The 17,010-nt window shown below is 46.4% G+C and overlaps 1 protein-coding gene across 1 annotated transcript in view; it reads left to right on the plus strand.

The window, feature by feature from the left end:
- Positions 1-11,242: 11,242 nt before the first annotated feature.
- Positions 11,243-17,010, plus strand: part of VMA21 (vacuolar ATPase assembly factor VMA21) — a 111,366-nt gene continuing 105,598 nt past the window's right edge. The window contains exon 1 of the mRNA XM_085608027.1: positions 11,243-11,450. Coding sequence (XP_085464153.1) covers positions 11,332-11,450 — 119 coding nt within the window. The 5' untranslated portion in view covers positions 11,243-11,331. The remainder of the gene's footprint in view (positions 11,451-17,010) is intronic.

Here is a 17,010-nt window from a genome sequence, read left to right on the forward strand (position 1 = left end):
AAAAACGAAGACGCAGGGTGGGCACCTGCGCATCATAAGCCACCAAATAAGCGGTGTGGGCTCCCGCAAGGCCGGCATCATGGGGGGAATCCCTAGTCTGGGGATTCCCTCTCCCCCTCTCAGCAGCGCGACACTGCACAGCCCCAGCTCCTCTCTCTGGGGGAATTAAAATAAAGCGATCTCCAGGCGCTAGGTTCAGGACCAGCAAAGTCCTTGACAGATCCAGGGACAGAAAAAGAAAGGTCCTACAAAGTCCATCAGGCATCCAGGGGCTGGGCAGGGCCCAGGGAGGCAAGCCTTCCCCTGGGCCCCAGCAGCAGCACGCCCCTGGTTGTTTCAAGTTAAGCACAAGAACATTATCATGGGGTCACAGCCCCTCTTTGGTACACCAAATCCCTTTGTCTCAAGGGTGCAGGGAAGGGGCGAACCAGATACAACTGGTTCCTGAGCACTTTGTTTTGCTCAGCTCCTCTCCCTATTCACAGCACAGGCCAGGGTCATCAGTCGCACCACAGGGGGCGGAGCCAGCATTGTGTGGGGAAAGCCCAGCCCTATTCAGGACCCAGGTGTACTCCTCCCACCCATCTAGCTGCTGATCTCCCTATTCACCACTGGGTGACTCCTCCTGACTCTGGGGATTCCCTAGCCCGTCACCTGACCTCAGCCAGCCAATCACCAGACAAGGCACTCATTTCACACTGCACACAGAAGTGCCCACTTCTAGAAGTGGCACTTCCACACTAGATACATGCACGCCGCACACATCATCGCGCAGCATTTTATCACACGAGTCCGTACATACCAAACTCGCACCTGCACTCCCCACGCATCAGGAACTACCAGGGACACACACATTCCCCATTCATTCCTATGGGAGGGCAGGTCAGTCTCACTACATGTACTCAGAGCGCACGCGCTTTCCACTGGGACACAGTGTGAAAGCGCCTAGAGGCCTAAAACCACTAACACCAGGTTACAATAAAAAGCAAAAAGTTCAGGGGTGAACCTGCCAGAAGGGCCAAGTCCAACAGGGGCTATATAACAAGGTGTATAGAGAGACTTGAAAAAACTGTGGTCTTGAAAAAGATGGCACAATAATAAAACTCATCGAAACGCATCAACGCATTACTGACATAATCCTTGGTTCTATAGATACTGGAAGAAATAGTGTATCCAGGCCCAGTTATTAAATTGTCCCATATGATATGTTGTATGAATGACAAAGTATATTGTCAAAAAAAATTCTCTCTCTTTTTATAATTTTTGTATTGTGTTATGTTGTAATTTTATTGTACTATATGCATATTGTGTGTTTTTGTTTAAAGAAACTGTTGCATGAAAATTGTGATTCTTAAAATGTGAGATAACTCTTTAGAAAAAATTGTGAACAAGTGTTTTAAATAAAATAAGTATTTGTGATAAATCTGGAGTGGCATAATAGAAATGATTTAAAGGTTTTGGGGGAGTTGAATGTATGGGGAGTATTATCGTACCCACACATAAGTTTGACTTAAGTGTTTGTTATGCCTTTCTAATATTTGTTCTTTGCATAATCCAAGGGATTACTTGTTTTTGACTATGGACAGGGACACCAAATGTGCCCCCAGTGCAGACATCAAAGCACTCTTGGAGTGCACCCACCCAGCCCCAATACACTAAAGCCTGTCTGGGAGGTGGTTACACCTCCCTGTGACAGGAAACCTATTGTCCAGCCTCCCCTGCCAGAGTTTTGTCCAGCAGCAGGAGGGCAGACTCGTGTCTGTGGCTGGCAGCATCCATTTTGTGATGCCAGGGTCTGTGTAGCTGGTACCGGGTGTACCGGTGAAGTCATGTTTCTCACTCTAGTAAGGTGGAATCATACCTCCCACACCAGTTACTGGTGTGGAGGTATGATTCTAAGGTGTTTGACACCAAACACGACATGTTTCCATGCAGCCATTCTAAAGTTAGCATTTACCGCGCAGTTATAATGCACTTAAGAGTATATGGTTTGGCTGCATCACATACAACCCCAGAATAAACGTTCTGAAGGCTGCAGAGGGGCTCTGCTCATGCATGGGCACCCTCTCACATAAAACCCAGCACCCGGCCTTCAGGATTGATAAGGCCTGCCATAGAGGTGACTGATAGGTTTACATGTGCAGTGATATGGATAGATATAGGGAACCTATAGCTAAGTAAGGGGTGCATACACCACCTTACACAGGCTGCTGTAGCAGACCTGTTGTGTCATTTTTAATGGTCTCCCAGGGGTGGCATAATACATGATGCAGCCCCTGAGAGGCCTCTGGGGTACCTCTGCCCTAGGTACATAGTATACCATATACTAGGGTCTTATAAGGGCACCCCAGAATCCAATCTGTGGTGAACCTAAAGTACATGCAATCAATTTAGCGAGGAAGCAGCTAGGCTGGGGCCCTGGAAAGCAGGGTCCCAGCCAGAGTAAAGTCGAAAAACAGTGGAGCATCAGCAAAAAGTGGGGGCAACTATAAGAAGCAGATCCTACTCTCCTACACTATGGTCACATAAAAATATAAAATATATTGTTGTTTTAAATTCATTTATAATCTCTAAAGATGAAGCTGGACTTAAAGTAAGTTTCATGTGAGTAAAGTCTTCTGTCAATAGTTTGCGCGCCCTATTCTGTTTTTTTTTGTGTTTGCTTTTTATGACTTGTAGTTTTGGTTTTTCTACTCTAACTACGTTATTAAACTACATTATTTCTTGAATGTTATGATTGATGTATGCTCAGTTAGGTGGTATTTGTAGAGTAGAGAGAACATCGGGTACTGAGTTGGTCTCTGCGCACTTAAATAAGTAAGTAAAAAAAACAGACTTAATTAAGCTACTCCACTTTAACATGGGCCTATGTAAACATGTGCCGAGTAATTTTAAGGTCGAACCTGGGCAGCGCATGCGCTGCTCTGTGAGCCATGCTGTATTAAAGTATCTACTCCAAGCCCAGCTCACCCTCCGCCCATATTTGTCATTGGCTTGTGTCATTGTCCTTCGTAAATGCTGGCTTCTGATTTTTTAATAGGCTTGTTAGTCCCTCCTTAGTACATATGCAATAGGTCTCACATTTTAGAAACGTTGAACTCTTGGTATTGTAAATGACAATGCCTTTTATTATTGCAGGATTTTTAATCACAAATAAAAGGCATTGTCAGTTACAAAGCCAATAGCCCAAAACCTCGCAATTGCGAGACCTATTGCATTGCAAATGCTTGTTATAATCTGTTTCCAGAAACAGATGTGATTTAGTGTTTGTCTTTGAAGTTTCGTGCTCTGGGAGTTGTCCATTTTGAAGTGCCCATTCCTCTGTCTTGCTCTTCCTACAGAGAGAAATCTATCACAGCAAGTGTCTCCAAATATGATATGCCCAAACAGAGGCCATGGAAGTGTCTCGAGGATCACACCTGGATTTCAGCCTAAGTGATAAGTGCATCAAAAGGTTAAAAAGGCGCTAGTCGTATTCTTTGTCATTCCATTATCAGCCCCATTTCCTTCCTGTAATGTTTCCTGGCCCCTTTGACCAGTGACTTATTATAGAATCAGAGAGCTCTTTTGAGGAGTGCTGAAGAGTCTGGCTCTTCCTTCCACCAGTGTGTGTCCCACCAGAGCTCTCAGGAAAGAAACAATCCACAAATCTGTCTAGGGTGCTCCTTTACATGTTCCTCCAAGCTTTGGGGTTCCCAATATGGGAGCAATGGGCCTTCACGGACTGTACCACTCACAGGCACCTGTGCATTCTTATTGCTCCAAGCAAACACGTGTGTAGCTTTTACGTATTGTATCCCTCCCAGACACACGTAAATGCCAGCGTGAAGTCTATAAACATGCATGCACTAACACCGTGTATTGTTGCACTCACTGACTGTCATACACCCCAGAGCGATGCCCTAAACATGCATGCTCGTTTTCGATGTACTGTGTCCCTGCACCGGAAATAGCAGAATGCTGTCACTCACAGTGACGTTAGCCAGTGGCTGAAGTGGGCTAACTAATTGACTCATGCTGTATCCTGCAGTGAGCAGCAGAAAAATGTTAATAGCACAAAAACAGACCAACTGATGATGTATACAATTTTAGTTAAATAAAAGGTAATCTAACGCAGATCTATAAATTGCCTTAAATTATACTCTATCTCCAGAAATTGATTACCATTGCTCACACTAAAACAACGAGGTGGAGCTTACGTACCAGTACTGAAGCCGATATGTTACACTCAGTTTTACAATATTTTTATCTGCAGAGATATTAAACACTGATAAAAAATTAAACTCTGTTGAGAACCCAGTGGTGGTACAAAAATGCCAGGGGCCCTAGTTCTAACAACAAAAGGAGTTCTCTAACCGCCGGCTGGGTAACAAAATAAATCAACAATGAAGGTTCATTGGCTCCTCGGGACTCTAGGCCCCCGTTCCACTGCACCTGCTGCAGCATTTCATAGTTACACCTATAGCGCAGCCATGGGTACAATTCGTGACAGATACATACTCGGCGGCGGATTTAACCGACGCTTTCTCATATTTTGAACGATGGTATAACCTATACCCGCAACGTACCCTAAAGGGGAAAGAATCACATTTAACCAAGAGACTGGCGAACACTAAAACTGCATTGGTTTTGAGTATTGCAACTTCTATGCCTGTAAACTGCGAGGGAGGCAGTGAAGTGATTTGGGCATTCCTTTTCGTCAAGGGAGGAGACCAGGGGACGCACCTCCCCGACTATTCAACGTTGAGACGCGAAAAGCAACGAATGTGCAAGAGGGAGGAGCCCCGGAGGCAGCCGAAGAGCAACGAACGAAAAAACACAGACGAGACGCAGTCATGCCTGTGTCACGTGACCGTCCAATCACGTGACCTGCTCTTGTCAAATAAGGCAGGAAGCTGGAACGGGAAGTGTCGCGGCCATGGGGTGCCGTTCGTAGGCTGGGACTTTGCTGGTTTTAATTAATTTTAAATCTTGCTACTACCGAGGAGCTGACCGGAACGTGGGGCGATACAGACAGGTGCGCTCACCGCAGAAGGCTGTCTTTGAGCAGGGACTGCGAGGACCAGGGTGCCTTGAGCAAAAATCACCGAACGCACCTGGTCCTCTTCCCGGACACACCTCCCTCTGCCTCCAACTGCTACATAACGCCTCACGGCCCCCGCTTCGCGGGTGCCGTTCGTAGGCTGGGACTTTGCTGGTTTTAATTAATTTTAAATCTTGCTACTACCGAGGAGCTGACCGGAACGTGGGGCGATACAGACAGGTGCGCTCACCGCAGAAGGCTGTCTCTGAGCAGGGACTGCGAGGACCAGGGTGCCTTGAGCAAAAATCACCGAACGCACCTGGTCCTCTTCCCGGACACACCTCCTTCCGTTATTTAATTGCTCTCAGCTCACGCGTGAGCGGGACGCGTGCGGGGCGTAGTCCGGGGCGAAGCCCGGGCCAAGGGCGGGCCCGTCTGAGCCCGTCCGAGAACGACAGAGAACGGAACGGGACCCTTCTCTAACACCTGCTGCTTGCCGCCCTGGGAGCCTGGTAAGTGCAAGCTCAGTACAGCCCAATTTTACTCAGAGAGTTGTTGCACGAAAACGGGGTGACTGGTTAACAAAAAGAAAAATGGATAAATCACAGAAAAGGGATGGTCCTATCTTGCAATCGACTGGGGGCGCCCTAATGGGAACATTGGACAATTTCTTGGTGAGAGTGCAGACAGCCCTTGCAAAGGATATTGAACTAACTGAGAAAAGACTCTCATTAGACACTCTCTGTGACAAGAGGTCTTCCTTGGGGAGTATGGTCAATTCAAAATCACCACCCTGTGGTCAGCCTGTAAGGTTGGACTCTACGAGCCCAGTATCGCCCGTGTTGGAAGAACAACCAATGATATGCCCCACGTCTTTCATTGAAATACCGGACGATAATGATGATAATACTAATAGGGGTAACGGGGTCTCCATTTCAGAACCTTTGCCAGGTGTTAAAACTCGTTCAACCAGCAACCCAAATGCGGCTCCTGGCAAGCAACAGCCAGCAGTTACCCTGAAAAAAAACTGCAGGGGTAACCAAAAGAAAGCCGCTGGGAAGAGTAATACCAATACCAAGGCTGGTCATTCCCTAACTCCAGCTCCATCGAAGGCTTTTGCCCCACACCCCAAATCTCAAACAACTGATTTAAGGTCTTATTTACCACCATTGTTGGGGATGGATGAGATGGAAGTAACTGATACAGTACATTTTTGGGCCAGAATGGAAAGTACTCTTAAGAAATTATGTGATCCCATCTACGAAAGATTAGGCTCTATCGAGAGTAGACTTGTGTGCATGGAACTTTCACTTGCATCGGGGAACTCTCGGGGGGGAAAACAACACCAGAGCCCGCCAATACAGCGTTCTGACATAATAGGCCAAAGGGTTGTGACTAAATCCATAGTCAATAATCTGACTAATTCCATACTAGATAATCGGCCCATCCCCCATGAGCCTATCCAGACCCCAGTAGTGGACATTAGGTCAGCAGATGAACATCATTCCCCATACCCGATACCAGCCAGCCCCAGGGATAGTAGAGAAGTAACTGGCAGGCATATTCCAACTATTCAGCCTGGAGCACAGACCTCTTCAGGCCTCATTGATTTACATCTACCCCCCGAAGCTGCCCCCTATGTGGTGATCCTAACTGGGGTTCCCAGCCTGGCGAAGGGGGCAAGGGAATCCTATTGGGATTTGAAGAACAAATGCACTCACTGGCTTAATGTTAAACGGCCACTACCGGCCCAGATGAGTGCTGAGATCTTATATGCAAGGCGTGTAAACTGGGTGGGCAGAAACACCAAATCATCGAAGGGGGATTGTGTGGTCATTAATTTTAGGGATAGGCGGTGCGTGGAATATATTTGTTCCTGGCCCCAAAACGCTTCCGCTTCTTCCTCTATGATAAGCACAATGCCACTGTCTTACTTTTATGCATCTAAGCCACAGGCTACAGGTGGAAATGCATGCAGGGGCCCCCTGACTAATGGAACCTTCTTTGGGGATATAAGATCGATAAACAGATTCGACGTACTCTCTGGGTTAGCGGACTGCGACTGACTGTCTAGTGGTAGTATTCATCCTAAGGTTGCCACACTATGTGTATCCTTGCTATCACCAGGCACATGTGGTAAAACTAACGTGCCCCTAATGCCAGATAAGGGTACGTGTGGAAGTGATCTGCCTAATGGCAGTGATGTTAATATACCCCATGCACAAGCAAATACGATGGGGAATAGTGTACAAGGCATGCATGTTGAATGCCAAAAGGAAATCTTAGTCACTAATTCCAGGTCTTGTCTTGGACAGGATACAGCCCCTACCCACATACAGATCACAGGGAGCATGGAAGGGGGATCCAATTCTGCCAGCCACGTATTGTTTCTATCTTGGAACGTGGCGGGTATAAACTCTAAGCTAGCATCTCCTCCCTGGGTGGATTTCATTAGTAAACATGACATCTGTCTTTTTCAAGAGACATGGTCAGTGGACCCGGTGTTCATGCTTGGATACTTGAACTTTTTTACTCCGGCAGTGAAAATGCCCAGGGGACGGGCATCAGGAGGCCTGATCATCTGGGTTAAAAAGAATTTGGAATGTAAACTACAAATTATCCAAACACAGAGCCCCGATATATTGGGAATCAGGCTGACTAGTCTGAAAAACCTTAAGATTGACATTTTCAATGTATATGCAAGGGGCCTACCAGGTGGGAAAAAATCTGAGGTGATATCCGCATTAAACACCATTGTTGAATCTAGCCCCTCTGATGTGCTCCCACTTATCGCCGGAGACTTTAATACAACCTTCGAGCCACTTGGCCAACAAGACATGCTCCTGACAGAGGAAGAGGATGCTAACTGGGGTGTTCCACAGCTTGAGGTGAAGTCTGTTAGCAAATGGACTGAGGCGGCCCTGTACCTGAAAGGGTTCTGCCTGGGCAATCAGCTGAGGGCAGCCAACGGCAGAACCAAATCAGATAGGAAGTGCAACAAAACGTATAACAATGGTATTAGGGCAAGTAATATAGATTACCTCTTAGTCCATTTGAGGATGTGGCATATGTTAGTGGATATGGTGGTAGAGACACGAACTGAAAGCGATCATAATCCCCTAATAGCTGTGTTTGATTTGAGAATGGGAACTAGCAAAGATCAAATACCAGATAAGCATGGTCTAGCGGTAGTTCTATCAAACGACGAACGCCATCTTAAATGGCGTTATGTAGTAGAACACCCAGACTTGTTGGACATGATAGAGTGCCACGTTGAAGAGGCACTGTCGTTAATTACGACAGCTGGTAATTTAGGACAACCCCCAATAACATTTGAGGAAATACATGGAAAGTTAGTTGGTAAACTAAAATCTTGTTTTTGTAAACCCCCTGTTGTGCTGAAAGCCCAAAGAAGTAAACATGAGGGCTGGTACAACGCCTCCTGTAAACAAGCTCGTACTGAGCTGGGACTTGCTTTAACATTAAAAGATCCGAGCAAGATTAAACTTGCTCGTAATATCCACAAAAAAGCCCTGTGGAAAGCTAAAAAGGAGTGGAATGAGAGTGAGTGGCAAGACCTAAAAGTAGCATGTGCTCATAAGGACCAGAAAAAATTCTGGAATATTTTTAAATGGAAAAAGGGCGAAATAGTTGACAGCCCTCAAAACCACGTACCACAGAGTTCTTGGGTAGATTTTTTTAAATCTCAATACTCGTTAGGCCCTGTGGAAGCTTACAAGCCTTCTCAGGTAAGGATTCTTTATGATACCCCTGTATTTAGCGTCGGGGATGTCGACATTGCGCTCGACAAGGTGACTCCGGGTCGTGCACCCGGTATGGACTGTATCCCGGCTGACGTTTTTTTGTACAAAAGAGAGAGGTGGCTATTATACATTATGCATCTAGCAAATGCTATTGCACAGGGAATGCCGATCCCGTATTCTTGGAAAGGTGCGGAAATCGTCCCAATATATAAGAAAGGAGACAAATCGTTGGCTTGCAATTACAGACCCATTAGCCTGATAGATGCTCTACAAAAGATTTTGGGCAGGCTGGTCTTGGGGAAGATCCAGACCTGGATGGAATCTAGTAATGTGCTAAGTCCATTGCAGGCGGGGTTTCGCCCTAAAACAAGCACTATAGACCAGGTATTCAGGTTTATCGTCCTCTATTGGAGTACAGTGGTCTTGGCAAAAGGGGTTTTGTATGCCGTGTTTGTCGACTTGCGGGCGGCCTTCGACTTGGTCCCACGTGACAAGCTGTGGCAAGTGTTGGAGGGTATGGGGATGGCCCCGGAGTTGTTGGCATTGGTCGTCCGCCTACATGAGGGCAATTTTGCTAGGGTCCGGTGGGGTAGGCAGGGCGAGGTTACGGAGTCTTTCCCCGTGGAGCGAGGAGTGCGGCAAGGCTGCGTCTTGGCGCCGACCTTGTTCTCACTCTTCGTGAACGGGGTGGCCGAGTTCCTCTCCCGGGTCCCCTCTGATGCTCCAGCATTGGCCGGTACCCGCATTCCTGTCCTTATGTTCGCGGACGACACTCTGCTGATTTCGAAAACCCCGAGTGGCCTTCAGCTGACCCTCCGTCGCTTTGAAGAATTTTGCTTGCTACGTGGTTTGGAGATTAATGTCTCCAAGACCAAGTTTATGGTCTTGAATGGCCCGAACCCGTGTAGGTCGTACAAACCCTTTAGTGGCGTAATTGTAATGAACGGCTCCCCCCTGGAACAGGTGGACGCCTTCACCTATTTGGGAGTAACCTTACAGAAGAACATGTATTGGAAGAGCCAAATAGACTCCTCTATTCTGAAGTTCAAGCAGCAGACTGGTCTCCTCCTAAAAAGGTTTAAAACTTCGCAGACCCAACCGATAGCCCCACTCCTTGAGGTTTATAAGATGAAGGTACGCAGCTCATCCTTGTATGGTTCTGAGTTATGGGGATATGGAAGTAACTCAAAGCGATTGATCGCCATGGAGAGCGAGTTCGTAAGGAAAGTTGTTGGCGTACCACAAAGCACTCCCTTGATACCTCTGTTCTGGGACTTAGGCTTGAAAACCATACAAGACACTGCCAATTTGCGACCATTGTTATATTGGCGCAGGATTTGGTCAACCGAGGAGTTAAAGTATTACGCGATGGGCCTAAAAGAAATAATGGAGAAAGATCAGTTCCATAGAATAGATTGGTTGAGGTCCATTAAGGTGTTACTATACAGACTAGGTTGGAGTAACCTTTGGGACGATCCTCTAAATGCTGTTTTCCCTTCAAAGGAAATTGTCAAAACCAGATACTGGGAATTCATCGCCACCGAATCTGCTGCAAAAGGGTGTACCTCCCAGTTAACAGCTAGATATCTAGAGATCAAGGTTTATCCCAGCCAGGAACGCTATTGGGATTTGATAGAAGCACCAACTGATCGCAAACTTTATTTTCAGTTTAGGGTAGGCATTCTCCCTATTGCTGCATTTACATCAAAATGGACGAAAGGGTCCTTGGACAAATGTCCAAAATGTAGGGACAAGATAGAATCTATGAGCCACTTTGTTTTCTTTTGTCCCCTTTACGAGCTCCCACGGAAAAAATGGGTATTACCTGTCTGTCGCCTCCTAGGCACCCGAAGACATGTAGAGGCACTAAGAATTTTATGTTCTGACCCAAGCCCACTAAACGCAATTGCAATGGCAAAATACATAAAGTGGGCCTGGATAATACGCTCCAGACAGACAAATATTAAGAGTGCCAACTTGGCAGCGTTGACCTGAAGTTATGTTTAATGTATTTAATCTTTATTTTTGGATTTATCTGTCCAATCTAAATCAAACTAGGAAGTTCTTTTTTTCAAACTGCCTATCAGACATCACTGTTGACTACATAAGTTGTTGTTTATTACAGATGCAAGTCCGGAAATTATGTGTTTATGGAAATACGTTATGTCTTAACTTATGTTTTAGCATGTGTATGAAGTTTGGCAAATGTACGTTACTTTCATGACTTAATTGTCGAATAAAGTTATTTTAAATCGATTTGGGCATTCCTTTTCGTCAAGGGAGGAGACCAGGGGACGCACCTCCCCGACTATTCAACGTTGAGACGCGAAAAGCAACGAATGTGCAAGAGGGAGGAGCCCCGGAGGCAGCCGAAGAGCAACGAACGAAAAAACACAGACGAGACGCAGTCATGCCTGTGTCACGTGACCGTCCAATCACGTGACCTGCTCTTGTCAAATAAGGCAGGAAGCTGGAACGGGAAGTGTCGCGGCCATGCTTCTTGTATCACGTGACCTTGAAGTCACATGACTGAGTTACGTCTTTATGCTCACTGTCACACTGAAGGCAAGTGCAGTGAGATCTAGCTGCCCCCTACCCGCTGTAATGGAGAAGTTGGATAAGACTGCCTTGAACGCTGCTGGCCCCCTCCCGGATTTCAGACAGTAAGATTGGTTTTATAGCACGTGCCACGGGGGTGGAAGGCTGGTCACAGTGGCCATGGGCTCTGCCTCTTCAGCCCGTTGGAACCACATGCCCTTTCCCTACCCTTTCCCAAAGAAAGGGTAACAGTGAAGGCTCTTCTCGTGGAAAAGTTGCATGCCTTTTCACATGAGTGGTTGGTTAGGGAAGAGGGAGGGTGTAATTTGTGTATGGCTTCTCCATGCTTAAGGCCTGCCCAGGGTTACCACAGGCATGCTAGGGGTCCCTGTGAAAACCTAATGCATTCTGGCTGTTGTATTCTTCGTTCGCTTCCATGAAAGTAGACTACTACACCGAACACCACTTGCATTTATTAATGAATGAAAAACAAAGGACTAGAGAACATTGTTTGTGATTACTTGCAGTGATTTGGGCACCCTAGACTTCCCAATTCCCTTGCCCGTTGGAGAAGGGCAACTCCAAATGTTGAACCCACCATCGTGTTTTCCAAGCGAGATAAAGCTGGTCTGTATTGTGTTTGCGTAGTGACTCTTTCCTACACCTTAAGATACGAATTTCAAGGGACTTGTTATTTTCCCCGTTGTGTCACAGGACCGCCATGCTGTCGGTCTGTTGCACGTGGATGATCCAAGAGAGTGATTAGTTGTGTTGCGTTATATTGCCGCATTTATATAGCGCCTACCACCCCTATGTGGGGCTCTGGAGCGCTTGCCTATAGCTCGCTACACCGTGTATGGTGTGTGGTTGGAGAGATGTTGTCCTTGTATTGTTAGATGACAGGCTTTGTGGTGCAGTGTTAGGAATCTCCATTTACATACATATACTATAAATCTGGCATGTAAAAACACATTTATGGCTTAAAATAGTGTTAATATTTTGTATTTTATGGTATAGAATGCACATTTTTATAACTCCCAAAACCCATAATTGCTTACCTCCTTGTGTTTATACGGGGTTGCAAATCATTTTGAACAGTCTGACAATTTCTGTAACAATAAGTAAGTGCTTTAGTAGAAATGATATATACTATAGTTCAAGTCTTTGTTTTTCTTAAAATTAAATCTATTTGAAATTTGTGGTTTTATAAAATGTGAACCATGCACTTTTTAACATCAGTGTGCTCTATACAGGAGAGGAAGTATACAAATAAGTGATGGATGGAATGCTTAAATTAATCTCAGCCACTGTTAATTACTCAGGCGCATAAGTCCACTGTTATTTTGCACACCATGCCACTCCGTTTGGGCTTAGCCATATGCAAATGAGTCTTGACCCTGCTCCAATAAGAACAGTCCAGCCTGAACTGCCAGGCCAGGGCGGCATGCTGTGCAAAATAATGATGGACTGGAATGCACAGACATGGTTCCTGTGCTCGCTGTGCACTGGAACCAAGCTATACGACGACTGAAGAGCCCTAAATGGCAAAACTGGTCCTAGGTTGCTTGCGTTCCAGTTTAGGGAAGACCTAGCCTTGAAGTTCGGGCAAGACTGATTTCCTATGGCTGGGTTCCAACTCGGGCAGCATGATGTGGAAAATAATGATGGACTGGGATGTGTCCTGAGTAATTACCAGTGGCTGACATTAATTAAAGCATTATATCCATTACTTTATTATATACTTCAGTAAAGAGGAGAAGAGCAATATATTTGAACAGTGCATCAGTAGTATCCATAGCCCAGATTGAACTTGACGAAAGGGTGTACTTAATGTAGTAAACAGTCCTTATTGAAAATCTAGTTTTCATCTCTGACTGGGGCAAGATGGCCGCTGACTAAACGCCACGGAAAGCAGCGCTGTCCTCTCTCCCATTTCTAATGACCCACGCTGGTTAACCTGAATGAACCATAAGAGACATGTTACGAGAGCTTCGTGCCATCATTCTCACGTTTCCAGCAGCTTTCTCCCCGAGCCTTCATCCTCTCGGTCTGCATCTCAAGGGAAGCCTGCAGACCCGGCTTTCTGAGCTTTTGCCTGCTTACCTGCGCTGCTACCATAGCCTTTGCGGTAGATCTGACGGCTGTGGATATTTCCCGGTTTCACTGCTACTTTCCGGGTTGGTGCAGCATACTGCATTATCTCTTCGACGCTGGCTGCAGGCGAGAATGGCTCCAAAGACAGTAAAAAACCCTAAAGAGCAGGGTGCCGCGAATCCTCAATCACAAGATGTTGCTGGAGGATCTAAAAGTCGGAGGGAACCGAGGAGAGCGACCAGGGGGGCCGGCTATGGACTCTGGGATAAACCAAGGACAGACACGGTATAGCAGTCCTAAAAAGAAAGGCGAGGTGGGCAGTATTGCTGATGACGGGGCAGCCGGAGTAGCAGGCGGGACAAGATTACGGACGGCTAATGCCAGCGAGGGCGCTCTCCGTCAGCCATCGGTAATTGAGGCATTTGGTATATCAAGTATGGCAGCCGCACCCCCGGGACTAATGTGAATTTTTCTGTTTGCCCCCCTGCTATGACTGCATCCCTGCGATCGGAAGCTATTCCACAGAGGTTTGATGTAGTATCATCAATGGACAAGCTGGCTATACCTACTACCACTCCAGTGCATTCTGGGAACGGTAGTTCTTCTGTTGTTTCTTTGCCCCAGCGGGGTGATAACACTGATTTGGAGCCCAGCACTACGAGGCAGCACGTGGGTGCAGAGGTTGATGGGCCACCTGGGTTAGCTGGATCGCATACAGCGCTGACGCTGGAGGGAGAGAATCCTCTGCTAAGTCCCCATGACATGAGCACCTACAATAACAGCCAGGGCAGTGGCAATGGGGAGGCGTTAAATAAGGATTTAAGCGGATGTCCCAATAATACTTTAATAGGTGACATGAGCATAGAAGGCGTGTGCGAGGCTGTTGTATCGCTCCCCCAAATAACCCATGATAAACCTGCTACATCTATTCAGATTCATTGCAATGTGGAACCTTCTGATCTCGAGCTTGGAAACATAAATAGCACTTCTTGCGAGCTAGACAACCAAGGGTCTGACTTTGCCCGGTCATGTGTGCCTTTGCTCTCACCAGAGGGCGATAGGTTTTTCTCGCTGAATGATGATTCCGATACATCTCAGAATAGTGAGCTGGATTCGACACAGGAGAGTGTCTCTGGAGAAGAGTCCCCGGTAGCGCAGCAGCATTATCACACCCAGTCTAAGACCTCTAAGCGTCGGGCCAGGACCAAAGGCCAATCTTCGGATTCAACTAGCAGACAGCTTGAGTGGGATTATTCCGCTTCAACTCTTGCAGCTTGCTCGGGTAGTGGGCTTGGGGGTGACAATGGAACGAGAAGAACCAACGATTCAGGTAGCGTGCCTCCATCACCAACATTGGAGTTACTGTATGCAACTTTAAAACAGATGCAGAGCGAGGCCTGGCAGGAAAGCAAGAGATCGCAACTTGCGACTAATAAGCTACAAGGGGGCAATTCGCAAAACGAATAAGCTATGCTCTGACATGTCTGAGCGGATAACCCATGTAGAAGCACGAACGGTAGCCGTGGAGGAAGATGTCGGGAAACTGCATATATTTAAAGTTGCTCAGGAAAAGTATTCACGGGATGTGGACTGGAAACTTGAGGATTTCGAAAATCGGCAGCGCCGAAACAATGTCCGGCTTCTTGGCCTAGAGGAAAAAGTGGAGGGGGAGAACATTTTGACGTTTGTGGTGAAGCTACTGAAGGCAGCTTTTCCAGACCTGGCCCACTGGAACTGGGAGATGGAAGTGCAGAGGGCACACCGCTTTCCAATGTGTAGGAAAAACCATCCCAATAGTCAGCATGATCATCCTAGAGCGATTCTTATTTTCATTGGTAACTTTCTGCTGAGACAGGCAGTTCTTGATCGTGCTAGACCTGATTCTAAGATAACAGCAGAGGGGCATACCTTCTTCGCTCGGCCGGATTTTTGCCATACTACAGTCGAGCGGAGATGGAGGTTACGTCAGCTGATTACTGCATTCCAAGGGGCAGGCTGTGATGCCTTTCTGCTGTTCCCTGCGCGGCTTAAGGTTATCCATAAAGGCCGGGTTAGAATCTTTTTCTCAGAGATAAAAGCCCAAGAGTTTCTCACTGATCTAACAGAATCCCGAGGGGCGAGGTCACTGACTAATGTAGCCGAAAGCGATAAGGGTGATCTAGGGAAGGACTGAAGTGTCTTTTCAATTGTTGATAAAATATGATTTCTTTGCTAAAATGATGGGGCCTGGCCTGTGGGTGATGTACATTAGTTTGTGAGTTTTGAGAAGGGTTATTCTTTGATGGAATACTCGAAGTGGTGGCTTTTTGGGGGTTATTATTTGGGGGGGGGAAGGACTGGTGATTTTGCAGGTGTTGTCTCGGCCATATTTAGGTCTCGGTTGACCTAATTGCCTGTAAGGGAGGTAAGGGGGGTGGGGGTTGGGAGGCTCAGGGGCCAGGTTGCTCGGGGTGGGGGGGGGGGGGATCAGCACAGATCAAGGTGTTTCAATTTGTGAGGCAACTAAAGAGGCAGCAGAACTGTAATCAAGATGACCTGGTTAGGTCACTTTGGGAGGCTCGAATAACGAGTATGAATGGCAAGGTAGGGTCTGATGGATTAGCAGCAAAATGGGTCTATTGTAAGAATCTAAAGGGGGGAAAATACAAACTTTAAGACATGAATTTGCGGGTTTTGACAGTGAACATTTGTGGGCTCAACGACCAGAATAAGAGGAATAAGGCAGCAATTTGGTTGAAATCCTTACGTATAGACTTGTTATGTATTCAAGAAACACATATGGAGGGCAACAGAGCTTATATAATGGAACAGCTTGGTTTTAGATTGCTGGCACATACCACACAGGGCTCCCGAACTCGGGGGGGGGGGGGGGGGGGGTGTTTGGAGAGGGGGGGAGGGCAATTCTCACTCGGAGAAATGATATGAGGGTTCTTCGAAAGTCAGCTGATCAATGGGGTCGGTGGGTAATGATTGAATGCTTGCTTAATAATTTTAAATTCACACTCTGCTCGGTGTATGGCTCAACCTGTGATGACCCGGAACTGCTAGAGAAAATAGATTCTAGCTTGGCATTGTGGTCTGTTCCGGTAATCCTATGTGGGGATTTTAATATTAATGGTCTGGGGGTACAATGGGGTACCCAAGGAAATAATTATTTAGGAAAGAAAAGTTAGTATTGCCTTATCTAATTTAGTTTGTAATAATGGTCTTACTGACGCTTGAGCTTATTTGAAACCTACAGATCCAGGTAGTACCTTTTTTTTCTGCTCCACACAAAGTTGTTTCCCGCTTGGATTATTTTTTTTTTTCTGCTCCACACAAAGTTGTTTCCCGCTTGGATTATTTTTTTTGTGTCCAATCAATTTATTATTAATTTAGGTATTGAGAAGCACCCGCGTATTATCTCAGATCATAACCCTTTAGTTTTGACGGTTAATATTAGGTTGATGGAAAAAAAGAATGTTGGTTGGACCCTTGAAAGAAGGTTATTATATGATCCTGACTATATTGTCTATATGAAGGTATGGGCCAAAGAATTCTGGGATTTTAATCTGGGGAGTACAGGGGTCGGAATTGCTTGGGACGCTTTTA

Source organism: Triturus cristatus, chromosome 5_2 (assembly GCF_964204655.1).
Source record: "Triturus cristatus chromosome 5_2, aTriCri1.1, whole genome shotgun sequence".
In the NCBI taxonomy this organism is placed as follows: Eukaryota; Metazoa; Chordata; class Amphibia; order Caudata; family Salamandridae; genus Triturus; species Triturus cristatus.